Source organism: Zonotrichia albicollis, chromosome 3 (genome assembly GCF_047830755.1).
Source record: "Zonotrichia albicollis isolate bZonAlb1 chromosome 3, bZonAlb1.hap1, whole genome shotgun sequence".
NCBI classification, from domain to species: domain Eukaryota; kingdom Metazoa; phylum Chordata; class Aves; order Passeriformes; family Passerellidae; genus Zonotrichia; species Zonotrichia albicollis.
The window spans coordinates 100,129,507-100,151,045 of record NC_133821.1 but is presented as its reverse complement, the minus strand read 5'-3'; the positions used below and the strand labels follow the sequence as shown (position 1 = coordinate 100,151,045).

Sequence of the window (21,539 nt, the reverse complement as noted above, 5' to 3'; positions counted from 1 at the left end):
AGGTCATTGTTTGCTCTGCCTATTTGTTTGGAGAGACAGCCAAAGTGAGCTGTTTGGTGCTGCTTTCTGCTAAGAGGCATCTGACTGAAGTGAGAGGCTGCAGGATTTCTTCGCTTTGTGGATGTCTTTGCCAAGGGTTTCACATTTAGCTAATGGTAACTTCCTGAAGCCTTCAAGAGAAGGTGATGGTGGTGGGAACTGCTCATCCTGCTTTCTGGACATACCATGTATGCATGAGTAAGTATTTTCCCTTCTGCTTTTCTAAGAGCCTAATACATTCCACATGCTGTATTACAAAAAGTGCATTCCAACTTATCTTATTCTTTTACAGATTTTAAGGAGTAAGGAAGCATCCGCACGTCAGGCGTATTCAGATCTAATGGCACAGCAAAATAACACAGCTGATGAGAATAAAAAACTCATGGGGAAGGTAAAAACACTTGAGGAGATGTTGGAGAATATGAAGAAACAAAAAAGCCAAGTGGAACAGGAGCTCCCTAAAGTGAGAGAAGCGGCAGAAAAAGAGCGGAAGAAGCAGCAGAAGGAGATGGAAGAGATCTGTCTTCAGAAGACGAAGGCTGAGCAAGAGGCAAAGCAGTGTCGTATAGATCTAGAAAGCATTGAGAGAGAGAAAGCAGATGCAGAGCAGGAGTTGGAGTGTGTTAGGCAGTTCATTTTTCAGGCAGAGACACAGAGGAGTATACTGGAAGAAAACCTCCGTGCTTTTCGAAATCAAATAGAAGAAAGCACCTTTACCAGAAGAAACCTTGAAGACCTTCTAAGAAGAAAAGATACTAGTCTTCATGATTTAGAGAAACAAAAAAAAACCTTGATGCAGGAACTGAAGAAAAAAACAGATGGGGAAGAGAAACTTATGAAGCTCATCAAGCAAATGGAACAAGATCTTGACTTTAAAGGGAACCTATCAGAAATAAGACTGCAAGAAAGAGAAACAACTGAATCCAGAAGGAAGATTGTTGAAGGCACATACTCTGTGACGAGAGAAACTTCCCTGCCAACTTTCACAGCTGGGCAACGCAGCCAATGTAGGATTGATTCTGAAATTATGAGTTTCCAGAAGAAACTAGAAGCCAAAAAAGTAGAAGAGCTTAAACAAAAGATAGATGAGTTGACCCTTGCTAACAAAAAAGCCGATAAAACTATTAAAGACTTGAAATATGAGCTGAATGAAATTGAACTTCAAAAATCATCGACAGAAGAAAAGTCTCGTTTATTAAAAGAAAAACTAGATAAAGTCAACAGTGAACTTAAATGCCTAAAAATTAAGTTGGAGGAAAAAGACCAAGTAGAGCAGGGATATTTGCAACAGCTGAAAGAATTGGACAGGCAACTACAGAGAACCACAGGTAAAGCTGAAGAGGTCATGCAAGAAAATATGGAACTTAAAAAACTTAAGATCAACTATCAGGAGGACCTGAAGTCTGTTCAGCAAGAAAAGACACAGCTAAAAAGAGAAATAGAGGAATTAACCAGATCACTGACAAAAACTGAAATAACTATCAAACATTTAAATTCACAAATCAGTTCTCTTCAAAAAGAGAAGCTGGCAGCTGAACACAGAACACAGTCATGTAAAGGTGAAGCAAATAATCTTCAAGACCAATATAGGAAAATTAAAGAAGAGTTGATTCAAAAAACTAAAGTAGAGAAAGAAAACCAGCATGAAATTCAGATGCTGAAGAATGAATTAACCAAAAGCAATCAGGTGTCAGAAAAATTGAAAAAACAGATAGAAGACCTTAATAAATGGAACACTGAAACAAAACTACTGATGAAGCAAATTCAATCTGAATCAGAGAAGATGGCTTTGGAGAAAGAAAATATTCAGAGGAAAAATGATGCTTTGAAAGCCCTAGCAGATGGTTTCAAAGAACAATTGCGTACAACAAATGAACAATTGCACAAACAAACAATAATTGAGCAAGAATTCATATGTAAAATCAAAACCCTAGAAGTTGACCTTGCAAAAACAAAAGACTTAGCTAGTGACTATAAACAAAAATGTGATAAACAAAATGCATCCACCCTTAGCATTGACCGGGAGATTAAAAATTTAAATGCTCAGATGAATGCTCTAACTGTGGAAAAGAGAATGAGTGAGCAGAAGATGGCACTACAACAAGCTCATATACAAGAACTAAATAGCAAATTAAAAAAATTGCAGGACGAACTCCATCAGAAGACTCTAGATGAACAGATGGCACGCAAGAAGATGATTCTATTTCAGGAAGAATCCATTAAGTTTAAACACTCTGCAGAGGAATTTAGGAAAAAAGTTGAAAAATTACTGGAATCCCATAGCATGACAGAAAAGGACATATCTGGTATAAAACTCGAATGTGTTGCTCTTCAGCAAGAAAAGCATATGGCTGAGGAAAACATCATGTTGTACAAGAGGCAAATGGAAGATCTGCAAGAAAGGCTCAAAAAATGTCACGAACAACTACAGCAAGGGAAGCAGGCTGAGATGGACTATCACCAGAAGTGCAGGAAACTCGAGGAAGAATTGGAAGTGCAGAAGCGCATGGTTGAGAGCTTGAAACAGAAGATGGATCTGCAGGTCAGGGAGAGTGAACATAGATTTCTTTCATTTCAGAATGAAGTTCAGCAAAATAATAATCTCCAAGATTCTGGATTTAAATTGAGCTGTGAGAGAAGAGGAAATGATTTCAATTACCTGAGTGAGGCTGCAGCTAAAGAATTTGAACAGCTTCCTCCACGTACCTCACCTTTGTTAAGGCAGAAAAAGGAAAGATCCGGTTTTAAATCTGATCAAATAGAAGAAAATACATTGTATGTGAGTGCTGATGACACAATACCAAGAGAAGTGCAGTTTCAGATGTCAAGCATAAACCAATCATTAGAAGATTCAAGTTCTCAGTCTTTTACGGAGTTTGTTTCGCAGACGAGTACACAGTTCCAGATAACTTTTGATAAAGCAAGCCAAATCTCTGGAACATCTGAAAGGGACACACTGAGGAACAGGAACCTACACAGTTCCAGACAAACCATTAGACATGGAGAAGACTCAAAACATGATTTAGGATTGGTAAAACTGCATCCCTTGGAGGTACACACCACATTTTGTGAGAGTTTGCCTTCCTAACTGTGCCTTTTATTAGTCCATTTGGTTGGCTGGTTTTGGTTATGCTTTATTACTATTACTATGCTGTTTAGTATTTCTTATGTTCATGTCTTGGTGAAGGGAACCCCTTCTGTCTTACTTAACACAAAAAGCTTTATATTAGATCTTACTACCAGGTTTGTTAATGTCTAAGAAAGATTATTTTAAAAATCTGTATTGAAAATAGGAATTCACGTACACTGTTGTATCTTTATTGGTCAAAGTAAGTTTTGAATAACAGCAGTAAGCTCATATAGTTACAAACAACAGTTACTGGTGTTTAGTCTAGTCATATTCCTGTTATTGAATAAACATTTGAAATGGAAAATGCACTTCAAAACTCAAGCTATTTATATATCTCTGCTTGCCAATCCTAGTAGTGGTTCTCCTTTCTGACTTGCATTCAAGTTCTTCCTTTGGTTTCTCTGGTGGTGGATTTAGGAGTGAATTATGTGTACAGCATAGTCTGCAGTTGCATTTCTCACTGTGTCAAAAACTTCCTATTTACAGATAGTGAAGAACAAGCACTATGACATGCATGTTGAAGTCACAACATTAAACCAAGAAAATGACAAGACTTTTGGTAATGAAGAGAGAATGTTTCAGGGATACAAAACTTCAGAAGGGTTTAGGAAAGAAGACTTTGCAAAGATGAGCTCTTTCTTAGGAGAAGAGGTTTTGAGGACTGCTGATGATGCTACTCAGCTTGAATGTTTTACAGAGGAATATGATGCTATTAAATTTCAAGGTCTCCGACATGATGTAACTGCCAGGCAGTTGACTGAAGTTAAACTTTTAGACAGGCTCACTGTTGAGCAGCTCATTGCAGGGCAGAAAACTGTTGGTGAGGTTCAGAAAAGTCTTGAAAAATTTTTAACTAAACCTACAGCTATAGCTGGGCTGTACCTTGAATCCAGCAAAGAGATACTCTCTTTTGCTTTGGCAGCAAAGAGAAAAATAATGGGAAAAGCACTGGCCTTAGCATTTTTAGAGGCCCAAGCAGCTACTGGTTTCATTATTGATCCCACAACAGGTCAGAAATTCTCTGTTGATGATTCAGTTGTTAGAGGGCTTGCAGATAGTGAATTCAAGAGTAGACTGCTTGAGGCAGAGAAAGCTGTTCTAGGTTATTGCTGTTCTGGCAAAGTGCTGTCTGTATTTCAGGCTGTGGAAGCTCAACTTTTAGAAAGACAAAAAGGTAAAAATATCCTTGAGGCTCAAATTGCATGTGGGGGGGTTATTGATCCTGTAAGAAGTGTTCGTGTACCTCCAGAAGCTGCTGTGCAGCTGGGCTTGCTTAATAACACAATTTTAAAATTTTTGCATGAGCCTTCAAGTAATGCAAAATGTTTTCACAATCCAAATAACAGGAAAGCTATGTACTACTGTGATTTGCTGAAAATGTGTTTGTTCAGTGTAAGCAGTAAATGCTTTCTGCTTCCAGTTGGTGAAAGGAAAATAAGTAGCCCATCAGCAGAGAAAAGTCATAAAACTTCTGTAATAAATGTTGACACAGGAAGTGAAATGACTTCATATGAGGCTTATCAAAAAAATTATATTGATAAAGCTACATATCTTGAGCTTTCAAAACAGGAATTTGATTGGAAGGAGTCTACGTGTTTTGACTCTGATGGAAATTCTTTTCTTTTGCTTACAGATCTTAAAACGGGTGTACAGTTTAATATTGAGGAGACCTTAAATCAGGGCAGAATTGACAGAGCATTAGTCAGCAAATATAAGGAGGGCCTCATCACAGTTAATGAGTTTGGTGATATCTTAGTTAGCAGTTCACAGCCCAATAAAGATTTAAACAGTCCTATTGCAGGGTTCTGGCTTTCTGAAACCAATGAAAGAATTCCAGTCTTGAAAGCCTCACGCAAAAATTTGGTGGACAGAGTTACTGCCCTCCGATGTCTTGAAGCTCAGGTTAGTACAGGTGGTGTAATTGATCCATTCACAGGGAAAAAGTACAGTGTTTCAGAGGCTTTGCAAAGGGAGTTAATTGATGATGGCTGTGCCAAGCAAATCCAGCAGTGTGAGCTGATCTTTACTGGGATCATTCATCCTGTAAGGAACACTGTTATGTCAGCTGTTGAGGCTGTGCATTTAAGTGCCATAGACAAAGACATGGGCATGCGCTGCCTGGAGTATCAGTACTTGACTGGTGGCTTGATAGATCCAAAGTCTCATTCCAGACTCACAATGGAAGATGCAATTAAGAATGGTATCATTGATGCTATCACAGCTACAAAGATGAAGGATGAAAAAATGCACGGTAAAGTTTTAACATGCCCCAAAACTAAGAAGAAGATAACCTACAAAGAAGCTTTAGATAGAGCTGTTTTTGATTGCCACACTGGGCTGCGGTTGTTAGAAGCAGCTCAGCCCATGAAAACAGGAATTTCCAGCCTTTACTATAATTCATAGTGGACAAAAGATATTAATACTTCTTTTGGGCTCTGCTTTAAAACCTGTTAAAGTTAAGGAAAATGTCTGTGATGGCCTTTATGGAAAATCATAAGTGGTGTTTTCTAGCAATAATTAGTTGCTGTAAAACTAATTGTTATGAACAACTAATTAGCATAAACCACTGAAACTGGAATTAGATATTACTTATTGCAAAACTGAACTTTATAGATAGGCAGATTCATAATTTCAAAATGCAATCTATGTGTTCAGTCTTTACCTGAAGGACTTGCCTGTCATTACTTTGCATGCAGGTAGTGTAAATGAGAAATTATTCTGAAGTTGATGAAGTTAGTATTAGTTCAAAGCGGGTAGATTTAGGTGAGACAATACTCATATTCTTACAATAAGGTTGAGAGGGATTGACCATTTTGTGAGTGGACACAGTGCAGTATTTCATGTGACTTGTTACTTAAATTAAAATTACGAGTCTGCAGATACCATTTGTTTTACAAGAGTGGCAATAAGATATACAAGAATTAAACCTGCAGTGTAGTAAGCACACATGCATCAGTACTTTTTCTCACACTAGTATTTCATTAATTTTAAGGGGTTGCTTACACCAGAAAGTTGTGTTTCCTGTCCTGAGTTTTTCTCTAATTTCATGTTATTTTTTTTCTTAGAATTGTCTTCTGCTCTAATAGGTAAATGAATCACAATTACATATCAAATTTTTAAAAAATTCATTGAAATAAAATGTTTTAATTTGTACTTATGGTACATGGAAGGGCTTGACTGTGTTTTCTCAGTATTGATAAGTGTCGACCTAACAGATTGTACTTGTATGAAAGGGAGAATGTTTTCCTGTGCAGAAAAAGATTAAATGTCTCAGTATTTTACTTTTATGTTTTATTGTTTCTGTAGACATAAAAGCAATGTATTCTTCCTAATTGTAATTTGGTAGTTCATGTGCATAATGTGCAAAATATTGTTATGCTATACTGGTTGTACATATCCTTACCTGAGGGTAATGCAAAGGCAGCAATTCAAAGATACTTTATATGCAAATGCTTTTGAGATTTTATCTGCCGAGTAATGGCTGGGAAGCTATGCTTTTTCTTGGTATCAATCATTTTATAATGATTGCATGTGTGTATGAACAAGCACATTTATCATAATTAAAAATCACTTGAGGTATTCTTTTATTATTGTTTATAATTATGTGCCATTTTTGTTCCTACATCAAAGTGTCATAGTAATGCATGTGATGGTAAATAAAAAAGAAATAATTTTATGTTTATGTGGTGATAATAATGGCATTGTGATAGAATTGTGTTTCTACAGACATTAATGTAACATATTTCAACAATTTACATTTACATGTTTCTTTACAATTCATGGCACTCATCAGAAATCAATGGAAGAGGAAAAGAAGGAACATGTTGAGAAAGCTGGGGATTTACTGAAATGGGTGTCAAACCTCAGCAAGACACTCAGCAAAGAAGAAGGAGAAAAGGCTGAAAAGACAGATTTACCTAAGCAGCAGGTACACATATCTTTTGAATAAAGCACCACTTCCTCTTTTTGGGTCTTTGCGTGGATTAAAAGGCCAAAAAAGTCCATAAATACATTTTTCCCCCTACAAATCACCATCCACATTTCACTCAGGACGTGATTTCACATTTGGTTGTGAGTAGAGAGTTGGGTAAATAAACATCAATGTTTAGGGATACAGGCATGTTCCTCAGGAAGAAACTCCCACTGCTTTTTCCAGACCTCGTGTATGACACATTCTGACACTGCAAAATATCAGTTTAGAGAAACTGGACCCTGCACACTGTATGTCAGCCTTTGTAGAGGGAGAGTGCATCCTGTCAGGATGGCATTTTGGGCACCAGGAAGGAGAAAGTTGGTAGGAGGGGCCTGAGGGCCAAGTTTCTATTTGTGTTTGAAAAGTTAATCTGAGGGGTCTTCTTAAGAGACAGTCAAAACTGCTGTCCTAGGAAGCACAGCAGATGTTAACTGAGGCCTCACTGTTATCACACTAGTCCAGTTGCTGTTGGAGTGGCCCAGCTTGATGCCTTTATATTTAACACGACATTGTCACTGGGTGCAGTTGTAACTCAGACCATAAATTTCCATCTGTGAAGTTTCATGTCATTTCTAGGACCTTCTCTGCTGGGCTTGCCCCATGAAATAGTTTAGTTACACCTAAGAAGTTTCAGTAGGTGAAGGCTGACCTGCACACTGAGCAGCAGAGGGACAGAGCAGTGTCTTGTCCACATCCCTCAGTACACTGCTGGATGTGTCATCATGCAAACATGATTTTAGCCCTCTTGGCATCCTGTTCCTATGGTTTTATTTTGGTGATGCTTTCTCGTGCCAGAGCCACTGGACCAGCATGTGCATAAATCCAGCTTGCTGTTGGGAAGGTTGGCAGTCCTGATGAGCACTGTTCCAGCATGTAGCTTGTTCAGAGAGGACCGGTGCTAGCTCTGAGTTTGTCCTTATATCTACAGGAGGAAGTGAGCTAGCACTGATTTGAACATATTAGTTGGTAAATTGCTAGTAGTTAAAATCATAATTTGCAAAAGCATTCAATGCTGCCCTTGTTAATGACTACACTGCAAACCTTTATCAGTACTGGGCCAGCTTTCAACTCCTTAGTAAGGACATCTTAGCTTACCACAGCAACTGTGGTTGCCATTGCCATCTCCTCTGTCCAGCCTGAGCCTCCAGTGAGTAACCTGTGAGTTGGCTGTCTTGGCTTCCTCTGGGAGATGGGTGTTTGCTGAGGGTCTTTGCTTCCCTTGTGAAATGGCCTGGCGAGTTGGCTGCACCTTTCAGAGGTGCCTGTGTTTGTGTCTCCACTGAATAGCAATGATACCTTGATAAATTGTGTAGAAACACAAAGAAACTGGTGATTTCATAGCTAATGTCAGCTGAAATACATTTCACTTAGAGAACTGGGGTTGCTGTGGAGTGTAGCCAAAGAAGACTGCTACTGGCAGCAGCTTTTCTTCTCCACTGGGAAGTAAAGCTGCTACCAGTAATGACAGGGTGCAGGACAGCAGCCACAGTGACACTGCTTCCCTGAGTAAAATGGATTTTGTGGCCCCATCTGCTGTTTCATCTTCTCACTTCATCTTCTTGCATAGTGCATCCAGTGGTTCTCTTGGTTCCTGTGCAAGCAGTACAGGTGATGAGATTGTGGTGATTGCAAAGGGAGACTTTTTGGGCATTGGTAAATGCAGACAAGGAGAGATTGGTTGTGTCCAGACCAAGGTGAATGAAGGGCTCAAGCACTTTGCTCGAGACCTAGCACCTATGTTGAAAGACATCTCCAGCTTGCGGAACTCCCTTTTCATAATCTGCCTTTATGAGTGCTTTTCTTTGAAGAGACTGCAGGGAGATTCTCAGGAAAGATAGGAGATTAAATTCCCACAAGTTCCTCTACCAGAACAAGTCCTTTATTGGGGAGGGCACAGAACTGATAGTGTGGAGAATATTAATTGATAATTCATTTTTTCCCAGGTGTCTCATATTGCATTTGTCTCTGTTTTTGAATTTCATGAAGGCTTGTGGTCTTCTGATATGTTTTTTCAAAAATTTGTTATCTCTTATTTTGGTGAGCAATTTCTTGAACATGACTATCGTACACAACCTTTATAAAGCTACTATAAAGTGTGCCAGTTTTAATGTGATTTTATATGATTGGTTAATTTTCCATCAAATAACATTTTGAAATATTCTATTTGTTTTGCCCACTAGTTTTCTAAAAAGAACTTGCTTAATCAAAAGACATATCACAATGACTGCCTCAAATGTAAATGATGCAATTCCGATAAATAATATTGCTCTACTGATTGCCTGTATTTTTTTAAAAATCAAGCTCTTTTATTATTGAGATTAGTCCCAGATACAAATAAGGGTTCATTTGTTTGTTTTGTTTATTTATATACATTATTGAGTTTTGAACACAGGTTATTTATTTTTCAGATTTCCCTTCATGAAATGTCAACCAAGAAAGAACAAATAGCTGAAGCTCTGCAGACAACTCAGTCATTTTTAGCTAAGCACAGTGACAAGTATGCCATTTTTTATTTTTCAAATAATGTAAAATTAATTGAATAAATACATACTGTTTGCTTAAAAAGAAATCATATCCTTATAGATCTAATTGCATGTTGTGTACAGTTTGGGAGTTTTTTATCTTCTCATTTGATAAAGCTTGATGCAATTTTGTTGATTTCAAGAATTTGACTTTGTTTGTATACCTCTGGTCATCTTAAAAATATTAGATATTTAAAATTTCATTTGAAGTCAAAATAATTAACAAATTTGTAGTAAATGAGTACTTAAACTATCTAGCACAAGATTTTTTCATTTGTGTCTGAAAACAGATTTAAGTTACTAAATTGCTGAGATATCTCAAGACTCCTTGATGGTTATGTTACCTGTCTTGACTGGTAAGCAGTAGACAAAGCCCCATGTAAAAGTTAAATGCTTCTTTTCCTGAATAACTGCAATGAGATTGTAGCTTTCTTGAGCATCTTTGTAATTAGGCTATATTTTTTCCAGACTACTTGTACTAATTTCTGTTCCCCATTTTTAAGTAAAGGTAGGCAGATCACTCCCAACAAGTTACAAATTACCCAGAGATCTCCTCCTTCCATTTTTTTTTTCCATGATAGAATGACAGATGAAGAGAGACATGAAATGGAAAAGCAAGTTAGATCCCTCCAGGAAAGCTACAGTTTGTTATCCAATGAAGCTTTGAAGCAGCTGCAGGAAGCACATCTGGGTGATGAAAAGATGGAAGAAAAGGTAACAAGATTCAAACTTAGATTTCAGTTCCTCTTGAGATTTCTTGCATGGTTTTCAAACGACACATGATCAGCAAAAGAAGAAGCTGCAATTAACAATGTGTGGAAGGACTAGATATTTAATTGACTGAAGGTTTTGTGTATTTGCTATGAAATACTGTATGTGACCTTACCTGTGCACATGAGCATTCTATTCATCAAACTTCTTCTGAAGAGTCTTAATAATGTGTGCCTTGCATGAAGAAAGATAAGCAAATCATTCATCTCTTAACTCTTCTCTTAAAAGCCATTCTTTGACTGCTAGATAAGTGTGCATTTCTGCTGCAAAAAATGACACTGTAAAATAACATGTTCATCTCTCCCATATATCACTCAGAAATATCCTAGAAGTGATCTACTTTCGGGTTTTCCTAAATTTTTTCTGGGTATGAAAATGGGAGGACATAATACAGTTTTCTCTGAGACACTATGAATATATTTGTTAATGAGTATTAGTCTTAAATATGGACTATTTAAGAGTATTCTCATATACATGCAGAGGCAGAGTCTGTGTAATGAGTTCAGGTAATGTTGCCAAACTGACTTCATGCTTTCCATGTGAACTAAATGCAATATTTGGTGCTGGAGTATCTGATTCCATATTGTTGAGTGTATATACAGAAATGCTGTATGCTGTAAACATGAATAGCATGGTTGTGTTGAATCACATACTGTTTCCAAATATTCTAACCTTTCACAGACATTTATAGCATGAAAATGTGCCTTTCAGGTATATGTTCTATTTGCCCTCTCTGCAATCATTTCTTCTATTGTCTTTCACTAACCCTATTTATGTATGCAAAGCATAGGTTTTCAATTCACAGATGCATGTTGGTTTTAAATCTTTTATCACATCGTGTGCTGTTGAATGACTGACATAGATCACTTGTGCATTTGAGCTGCTAACATTCACAACATTCCTCCAGGCCTGGTAAGTACATGTTTTTATGCTTATCATGCATTCAAAACCAAAATAATATTTTAAACATACGATCCAAAAAGGATAACTTTTCTTTTATATTCCCTTTTAGGTGAATAAAGTCATTGCTGGTGTCATTGACCAAACAACTGGAGAAGTCCTTTCAGTCTTTCAGTCTATTTTAAGAGGTTTTCTTGACTATGACACTGGAATTAGATTGCTTGAGAATCAGCTGATTCTTTGTGGAATAATTTCTCCAGAATTAGGAGTGTGTTATGGTTTGGAAGAAGCTAAAGCCCATGCCTTAATTGATGAGCAGATTCTGTTGCAGCTGCAAGAATTAAGTAATGCAAAGAAGCTTATGTCAGAATCATCATTAGCAAATATTCCAGTTGTTTCAGCTTTAGAACAAGGTCTGATTTCAGAACATCTGGCTGTTAAAATTCTTGAGAATCAGCTTTCAAGTGGCTATTTGATTTTGCCATCTACTGGAGAAAAGCTGTCTTTGCAGAGTGCTTTCCAGAGAAATCTCATTTCTCCAACATTATATTCCAAACTTCTAGAAAGACAAGATACATGTAAAGATCTCATAGATCCCAACTGTGCTGAGAAAATTTCCCTTGAACAGATGGTTCATAGAAGCATAGTACATGAAGCAACAGGGTTAAGACTCCTGCCTGTGAAACCACAAGAAAAAGGGAGAATTGTGCTGAAATGTGGAAGGAAGGTAACTATTTTGAGGGCAGCCCATGAAGGGCTCATTGACAGGGAAACAATGTTCAGGCTGCTGGGTGCTCAGTTAATGTCTGGAGGAATCATTGACCCCGACTCAGGGAAACGAATGACTGTGGAAGAGGCCATGAGACAAGGGATGATAGATCAGGACACGGCTTGTGGGATGCTCACACGCCAGGTTCAGACTGGTGGAATCCTTTGTCAAAATTCAGGACAACGCTTGACTGTTGATGAAGCTGTGCAATGCAACTTAATATCAGCTACCAGTGCTCTGCTGGTATTAGAAGCTCAGAGAGGCTTTGTGGGACTGATTTGGCCTCAAACTGGTGAAATATTCCCCGTATCAACTTCTTTGCACCAAGATATGGTTACAAATGAACTGGCATTCAAAATACTGAATGATAGAAAGAAAATAGCTGCACTTTACATTCCAGAAACTTGTGAAATAATCAGTCTTGACAAGGCTGCAGAATCAGGGATTATAGACAGTAATACTGTATCTGTTTTGACCAATGTGACTTTACCAGATAAAATGCCCAATGCAGAAGAATTAAAGTCCCTTTGTAAAAATGCTGCAAAGTGGTTATCAACTTATGAATTTCTGCCATCTGTATTTCATGGCTCTGAGGGAGAACATGAAGTTTCTGGCACAGAAGACCCTGTATGTCATAATGTAGATGAAGCTAAGAAACTATTCATGTCTTACCTGATGGTAAATAGCTATATGGATGCAAACACTGGACAGAGACTTTTGTTATATGATGGACAACTGGAAGAAATCATCAATACGTTGCTGGAAGGCGATAGTGCTGGGTACAATGCTGGTGTATCAGAAATAGAGTTTAGGAACAAATATGTAAGTTCGAAAGGAATTCACCTAAAGTCAGCAAACAGTGTTCAGGGTGATCTTTCAGGTGCTGAGAACTCTGGTAATAACAGGAAATGTAATCCATGTGATGATTCTGGGAATTACATATCCTCACAGGAATATCCCTACATGTGCAGGCCAGATATTTGCAATATTCTTGGTACTGTGCAATCAGAATATACACAGGAGATGCAGTTAACTACCCCTGCAGAACTCAGAAATGTAGTAAGCAGCACTCAAAATTCCATTATGAGAAATGATCTCAGAGGTTTTTTAGAGGTTTCTGAGTGGACAGAACTCTGTAAGCATAATAATCAGCAGACAAATTCAGGAAACATTGAAGGATATCTTCCAGATGACTCAAATACAAGATTTTTATCACAAACAGCAAAAGAAGAGATTTGTGTGGGAGACATTCTGGATAATGAAAACATGAATGATAAAACATTACAAAATTCCTTGAGCATGAATGATTTGTCAGATAAGGAAATATGGAGGGAACTGGAAAAGTGCACGGACTATGGGCCTCCCACATTTCAAGCTGACAGTAGCAGAATGGTACTGGATAACAGCAAGAAAGATAATTTTCAGAGAAATCTTGATTTATCCATCACTGCAGACACTGAATATAGACTTCCAGAAGAATTGGTTAGTCAATGTTGTGTCACACCAAAATTTGAAGACAACAGATATGGTGCACAACTTCTTCAGGAGTATGCAGGTCCATCTCTACAGGACTGTCTTTATATCCATGGAAGGCCATCCCTGGAGGATTGTGCTGATTTTCAGAATAAACTGTGTCTAGATGACAGCACAGACATGCACCATAGGCTTTCATTGGGTGTTGATGCTGTCACACATGATGGACCACCTCTGGGGGACAGTAACAGCACAGCACAAAGGCTGACAGAAGAAGGAAGGGATCTTATATTCCACAGGTTGCTGCCGTGTGACAGTAGCTCTGACTCATCAGTAGAGGATGGTGATGGCATCCCACAGCTTGAGAGTAGCTGCTTGCAGCAAGGATGTGGTGAGGTGGCCTCTGAAGAGAACAGCTCTCAGTTGGATGATGGTGATGATGATGATGCCTATGAAACACCTCAGGGTGATGATGATGACAGTGATGTCTATGATACTCCACAAATTGATGATGATGATGATTCCTCTGACTCTTCTCAAGGTGATGAGGGGTTTGACACCTTGCAGGTGGGGGATGATGATACACCAGAGCCAGAATTGGCTGGAAGATCAGTTCCATTAGGTTTTCTGGAGGAGAGAGGTGGTCAAATAACCCTAAGAGAAGAGACCAGCTCTTTTCAAGAACTTGCAGCTAATGCTGGAGAGAATGTTCATGTGAATGGGAGAAGTCAATCTGAGAGCATAACTATAGCTTTTGCAAATGCCAAAACTATGGAGAAAATCCTTGAGGGAAGGGAAAGAACAGGGAGTTTTGGAGAGAAGGAGCTAGATTTACCAGTTATTGTTGGGATTGAAGGAACAAAGGAAGGAGGCATGAGCTATTTACAGAATATGAATGAAGCAGATGTACAAGACAGGAATGAGGAAGTTGAAAGGAAAGCAGAAGGTGACCTGTGTGAGGAGGAATCTGAAGGTACACAGGAGGGGGAAGATTATGAGGAAGATTATGATAGTTATGATGACTCTGACACTGATTCTGACAGTGAAGATGAAATGGATATTTTTGATTCACATAATCAATGTGTAAGTAAAGGAGACCAGCTGTTAATGTCTGTAGAAGATGTAGAAAGGAGCAATGAAAACAATCAGAATATTGATGACTACTGCTATTCTGTAGGCCACATGACAGGATATACTTTGGAATTCCAGTCTAACCATGAGAATGGGACACTATCCTCAGTAATATGTGAATCAATGTCAAATATTTCTGAAGAAAGATGTGTTGGTCTTTCATGTACCAGTGAAGAAGCCAGACAGCAGGAAAAAGGAGATGAATATGGGACTTGTGTCAAAAGTGAACACATGCCACAAGATTCTGCTGAGCCTATCCAGTCTGAAAATACCTTTGACATTAAATGGATGTCCACAAAGAGTGAGGAGAATAATGAAACACAGTTTAGGGTTCCAGGTTCTCAGCTTCTTGATGGTACTGTGAAATCTGACATCAGTGTGACAGCCTATCTACAGCAAGCTACTGATGATGACCAAAGTACCTGGACAAATTTGCTCCTCTCAGATTGCATTACTGATAGCATGAATGAAGACAATAATACCATGCCAATGTTAGATTCAAATAATGGACAAAGACAGAGAGAGGCACTGCTTGCAGAGGAAAAAGTATTAAATTATATGGAACAGCTAAAGGAAAGCTCATCCCAAATGGACAATAAATTCCTTACAGATACCCCTTATGTGAGTGATAATAGTTCACTTAGGGACCCAACACATCCAGACACCAGTTGGAAGCATGGTCAGATAGAAAGAGGTTTTGAAATTCTTACAGAAAATAAAAATAGAGTCAATATTATGGAGGAATGTGAAGTCATGGGACTAAGTAATAGTCCCATTCAGATGGAAAACCTTGGGGAAATATTTGATGCAACAGTAATTAAAGCTGCTAGAGAAACTCCTGCTGCAAGTAAAGAAAAAGTAAATGTTGATCAAGGTTTTCTTGACATTCAAGGGACAAGATCAGATGAATTTAATAGAGGTGGTAACATTTCTCCTGCTTTAAAGCAACATACAGCATGCATAAAAGAAGGTGACCATTCAGAATTCAGTGAAATTGAATTCTGTTTTGAGAACATGGAAACAGGGGAAAAAGGTATACGAAATGAAAAGGATTTTCTGCTAAATATGGAAGAAATGCATTCAAGTGAATGTAACACTTACTCCTTTCCCACACCTGATACAGCAACACCAAAGGAGATTAGCATAACTAAAGAAACAGGGAGACTTAACTGTCAAAATACCAACAACGTTCTGAAAGACATTCCAGAAAACAAAAGCAGCAGTGATAGTGAAATTACCTCCACAAAACCAGATGCTTTAGGAAGTATTGAGGATGCCAAAGAGTTAAGGGATGGAAGTGAAGTGCAACCTACTGGGAGTCATATCCATACCACTGGTGTTTCTTCTGCAATTCTGAGTAGCATGGGGACTAAGTCTTGTTATGGTGCCCAGAACAAGAATGAGATGCTGAAAAACACAAAGGGAGAAAATGTCATGGTCAGTGACACTTCATCCCTTGGAAATGGTTTCAAAAAACAAATGTCCATGGAGTCATTGCAAAAAGAAATGGCACCCTGCAGAGACTTTCAAGTAAAGGAAGGTATTTTGCAATCAGCAGATGTGTCTGACACACCAATGGAAGACTTACAGAGTATATTACAAAGGAAATTGAAAATGGGACAGGTTTACTGCAAGCAGGAAGGTGAACCCCTAAGTTACTTTGATACCAGAACTTTAATGCAAAATTTACTTAAAATGGTTAGAAGCACTCAGCTTGAGGGTGAAATGTCTAGTGGGTCAAATCTGAAGCAAATAAGCAATGCTGTTAGAACTGCATTAATGGTCACTACGCTGTGTGCAGAGCCCAAGGACAGTGATGCTCCTTCACTGCTTCGGCCTGATTGCAGAAGTCCTGATCTTCTGCATGATATTCTGAAGCATGAATCCTGCAAGCAAAAGACAGCTGATTCAGATGAAAGAAAGAGTGAAACAGACATGAAAGCTCCTGTTCCCAAGCTTGCTACCAATGAACTTCTGGAAATTTTTCAAATCTCACTTGGAGATGAAAGTACAAGCAAGTTAGAGGAGCTGATAAATGGTTTGCTTAGGAGCTCACAGGTTGCTGGTACTGCCACAGAGCATGAGGGTAAAGGCAAAGGAGATGGGCTTTATTCTCTCTCCTCAACAGAACAATCAGAGCTTGGATCAGAAATTGATGAAGAGAAAACATTGGCAGATAACAGAACCACTGCTTGGAAAAGTGATCAGGAGCATGGGAAGACAGAAAGCCTGTCCAAAGGCTTTACTGAGCCTGCTTTGAGAACAGAAGAAGCAGTCATGGGAGACACCCCCACTAGCATGGTAAGTAACAAGAATATGTGTTCAGTGTCCTGTGTTAGTGGAATTGCATGGATCTTTCCAAGTGGTGGAGAGAACAATTGAACTGGAAAAATGGTTGAAAAATTAGATTATAAATTTAAAATAAATCATAATAAACCCAAGGAATTTTATTACTTATTTTCAAGTCAGTTTGGAAAATCTTTTTTTTAAAACTCATTTTCAGTTTGATGGAGTACAGCAATGTTTAAAGTTAACAGAGAAAATGCAAGAACATTTGGCAGTGCTTCAAGATATGAAAAGCCACCTAGATAAACAGCAGACTATTAGTAACAGGCTGGAAATACTAAAAGCTGAACTGGAACAGCTAGAGGTAAGTAAAGTGTTCTTTATGCTTGTACTTCAGTGATGGGTGCTAAATATAGCCATTAGGTGTAAAAAGGGAGATTCAAAATGCAATTAAAGCAATTCAGATTTAAACATTTTTCCTAGTAACTTAAAGCATTTTTCATGTATTCTCTTTGTAGTCATTTGAATCAGGATTGGCTACCTTTGCAGTTATCCTAAAAAAGGACATGAAGCTGGCAGAAGAATTCTTAAAGTCTTGTAACAGGGATATTCCAGAAGAGAAGCTTAAAGAGCTGAAGATAAGCTATGACTCTTTGCAGGAAGCATTTTTAGAGGTCTGTGATAGATCTTCAAAACGAGCAAAACAAATAGTCTGCGCTGTTGACTTGGAAATGGTATGTTTTTAGCAGTGTATGTTTTTACCTTGATTTTCTTCAAGGCAATTGGGCTAAAATAAAGGAATTTGGATTTCTTTTATTTTATCCTAGTATAAAGATACATGTATGATTCAATTTAATATGGCAGAAAATGTGAGTATACTACAGTAACATAAATAAATATACAAATTCCCTTTCTAGTCTAAGCTTGCAGGATCACACCAGCAACTTTTTAACCAACTGCAGAGATTTTCGGACTGGATAACAGAGAAAAATAAAATCATGAATGACTTCACAGTGAATACTAATGATATAGAAGAGATGAAGAAAAGTTTACAGCTACTTAAAGTAAGTTCTCTTTATGGCAGGTGTTGATGTTTCAATATTGCTCCTTATTATTATTTATTAGCTAGGTCTTTTATTCCTTCTCAATAACCTCTATGGCCTAAAGAGAGGACTAGAAGTAATTATTTAAGAAGACAACAATTAGATGATCCAGTAATAAAATCTTGTTGATTTGCTTTTCCACTTGCAAATAAAGTTTCATAGAGTTAGGATTACGGAGAATGCTATTGGTTCTGCTTACATTTGTTGCCATAAATCTGAGCCTTTTAGAAATCTAATATGTAATACAAATATTCCAGTGATTAAAATTGAATTTTTATGCATTGGGTTCAGAATTTAACTGAAGTTTAATTGTCTTCCAAATTAATTCTATGTGAGAACACAAGATGGGAAAAGATAAAAAGGTTTTTTCATTACATACTCCATAAAATGAGTAATGGCAAACAAAGCAGATCAAATTTTTAGTAAAGTTCATATACTTTTATGTATTAACAATAAAAATTATTTTAGTTGTTTTAATGTGCTTAAATGGAGTTTCAGAGAAATGGTATGGTCATAGGGGCTCCACAGTATGTACCTGTTGGTAGAATTTGCCGCATTGCTAGAAATGGTGACATTCCTGCTGTGGAGTTAAGAATAGGAATGATTTCAAGTATATGCTTTAAAATTTCTGGATCTTCAGACCAGATGTCACCTAGAAATGTTACATCTAACCTGCCATAAATCTTTTAGAGTTGAAGGTCAGTTCGTTTTCAAAAATCTATTTCAAAAATAGAGATGTACAAGATCACGTATTTTATTCATTGGACACAAGCTCTCCTGAGGCAAACCACGTGGAAGTTCTAATGTCATACCTGAATGTGACAGTATGATTCTGAGTTTTGATTTTCCATGGCTAAATTGTGTACCAAAAGCATTTTGGGATAAGGGCTAAGAAGAGATGGTAGACATACTTATGGTTTATTCGTACCCAATTTTTCTTGCTAGTAATTCCCTTCACTTCATTTACAGAACAGTGCTGCAGAGCTCAGCCGTAAAAAAATGCAACTGGAGTCCACTGCTTTTGATGTTCAGTTCTTCATTTCTGAACATGCTGAAGATCTTTCTCCTAATCAGAGCAAACAGCTACTGAGGCTCTTAAACACCACCCAGAAATCTTTTCAGGAAGCACAGGAAGCAGTAACTTCTCAAGTGGAAAGTTTAGAGGCTCAGTTACAGGCAGTGCAAGAGCTGGGTGATCAGAAGGTTTGCCTTTCTGTATAAATGTGTGCTGAATGTTTCTGTCTATGGATGAGGAATTTTTATACCAGCATGCAATATTGAGTGTATTTCTATCTTTTCCCTTTTTACTACAGATACATTTGTAGCTCCACAAAAATGATATTGATGAAATTTGGTGAATTATCATTTTTGTCTTTCTTTGTTATACTCACAGAAACAGCATATTAAATTGAGAACAGACACAGGTCTGCTCTTTCTAGCAATGAGAGAAATTTACTTGAGGTTTCTCACAAGTGTTGTTTCTTCAGCAGCTCTATCAGTAATTGATCTGAGCTATATTGATCACTGAATTTGCTATTGCACCATTCCATAACACTTTGGTCTTGCTGAACATTTTCTTTCTCTTGAATTTGCCAGGTCATCTGCTTATGTGATCTTTTCTCTAGATTTTCTAGTCCAAGAACCAGATTTCTTAAAATCCGTCTAGCATGGATTGTTTTGACTGAGATGGGTTGGAGGGACAAATATATGAGTGAATGAGCCAAGGTACTTGCAGTTCTAGGTGTGGGCACTGGGAAACCTGCGAGTCAAGTTGGGCCAGTTACTTCTTCAGCAAGTGTAAGCAGCCTTTGTAGAGTCAAAAGAGGCTGATAAGATGCTGCAGGTTAACAGCACCTCCTCTTCTCTCATAGAGGCACTGCTAGGACTCAGAATCACCACCTCAGCCCCTGGTTTATGTGTAAATAAAAGTGCTTTAATATTCCAAAGACTTTGTATTATTTTGCCATTCCAAGAATATTTCTTTCTACTATATTTTGTGAAAGAAGCGTAAAATTGAGTATAGGAAAGGCACAGATAAGTTTTCTAGGACTTTGTAACAATAATGAGCTTGCATGTTTTGTTCTTCTCTACTGCTTAAAAAGTTCACAGTTTCTATTCAGGTAACATGTTATGCATACCAAAAAGAGCTAACTCACATTCACAACTAACCTCTGTTTTGATGTCCTTTTTTTCAGAATTAATAGTGTTTATCACAGGTTTCAAGTGGTTAAGAGACTGGATTTTCACTCCTGCTGTTTGGAGATTTCATCCTTCACATATGTGCATGGCCAGACTTCTATTGGGCAATTCCATCAAACATGGTCTCTTTTACTTAAAACATATTTGAAGTTTATCCATAACTTCTATATGTTCATCTTGCTCTTTGTACCACTGCTATCATGTTTACAGCATACTTTAAAAATAATTGCTTTGCAAAATTGATGTTCAAAGATTTCTAATATCTATTAGAGTGTTGGTTCCTGAAGTGAGGATTTTTTGTCTTATTGTTCAATTTTACTTGGCTCTAATATAGGATGTGGCTGAGCGGCAGCAGGAGTGCAAGGAGAAGCTGCAGGAGATCTGTGACTTGCTTACACAGACCGAAAATCGACTCATTGGGCAGCGACAGTCCCTTGGCATTGGAGACAGCAAGGCTGAGCTGGAACAATACCAGACCAAACAGGAGGTAGGCACAGTTCTAGTCTAACAGAGAAGTTAAAGAGGGCTGAGTGCAGAGGAGAGTGACTCGACTCTTTTGTTGAGTAACAAGGCTTGTCATGTGAGAGAGAATAAAATAGATTTGTTTGGCCTACCAAAAGTAAAGGCTTAGTGGCATGCATTTAAACTGCTGCTTGTGAATACACCCCAGTGTGTGCCAGTGGGAGAAGAGAAACTTCCAAATGAGGAGACACTAGAATAGGGAGTATGTGCTACACATTTCAAGAAGCACTCTTGAAGCAGGTGTTAACTTTGTTAATATATTACCTTAAGATTGTTCCTGTTGAATGTGATAAAATCACACGTTTATTATGCTAAAATAATTTAGCCAGCTTTTTAACAGGTATCAGGAAGTGTTTATTCCTGTTCACAGTACTTTGAAAAATTTTGCTGAAAATGTTTTCTCTTGCCTGAGGCTTTCCATTGCTTCACTCTTGCTTTGGTTTGAATTCTGGTTCTTAGTGTTTCTTGCAATCTCTCTGGTATCCTCATGTACCAAACCCCTTTGAACAAGTTTGCTTTCCTTGCTCTTCAGCTGTATCCAGTAATCTCTAGGCTTTTACTCTGTCCTGATAGAAATTGAGTTTATGATAGTTAAAGGACTGAAGGGTTTGGTACTCTCCTTCTTCCTCCTCCTAATACTAGTTTACTATACTGTAGAGCTCCAACTTTCTGTAAAAGGAGAAATTTCCTTACTCATCTTGCCTTGCTTTATTTATCTTTG

The 21,539-nt window shown here is 37.8% G+C and overlaps 1 protein-coding gene across 32 annotated transcripts in view; it reads left to right on the top strand.

Moving 5' to 3' along the window:
- Window positions 1-21,539, top strand: part of DST (dystonin) — a 287,930-nt gene that overhangs the window by 166,997 nt on the left and 99,394 nt on the right. For 24 of the 32 annotated variants that reach the window (XM_074538248.1, XM_074538255.1, XM_074538247.1 and 21 more), the window contains 9 exons: window positions 6,963-7,097; window positions 9,551-9,639; window positions 10,246-10,378; window positions 11,448-17,009; window positions 17,212-17,358; window positions 17,513-17,728; window positions 17,912-18,058; window positions 19,067-19,300; window positions 20,631-20,783. In XM_074538248.1, coding sequence (XP_074394349.1) covers window positions 6,963-7,097; window positions 9,551-9,639; window positions 10,246-10,378; window positions 11,448-17,009; window positions 17,212-17,358; window positions 17,513-17,728; window positions 17,912-18,058; window positions 19,067-19,300; window positions 20,631-20,783 — 6,816 coding nt within the window. Of the gene's footprint in view, window positions 1-331; window positions 3,092-3,655; window positions 6,856-6,962; window positions 7,098-9,550; window positions 9,640-10,245; window positions 10,379-11,447; window positions 17,010-17,211; window positions 17,359-17,512; window positions 17,729-17,911; window positions 18,059-19,066; window positions 19,301-20,630; window positions 20,784-21,539 lie in introns of those variants that run through there. The other 8 variants (XM_005485986.3, XM_026792800.2, XM_026792797.2 and 5 more) reach the window with 2 other exon arrangements.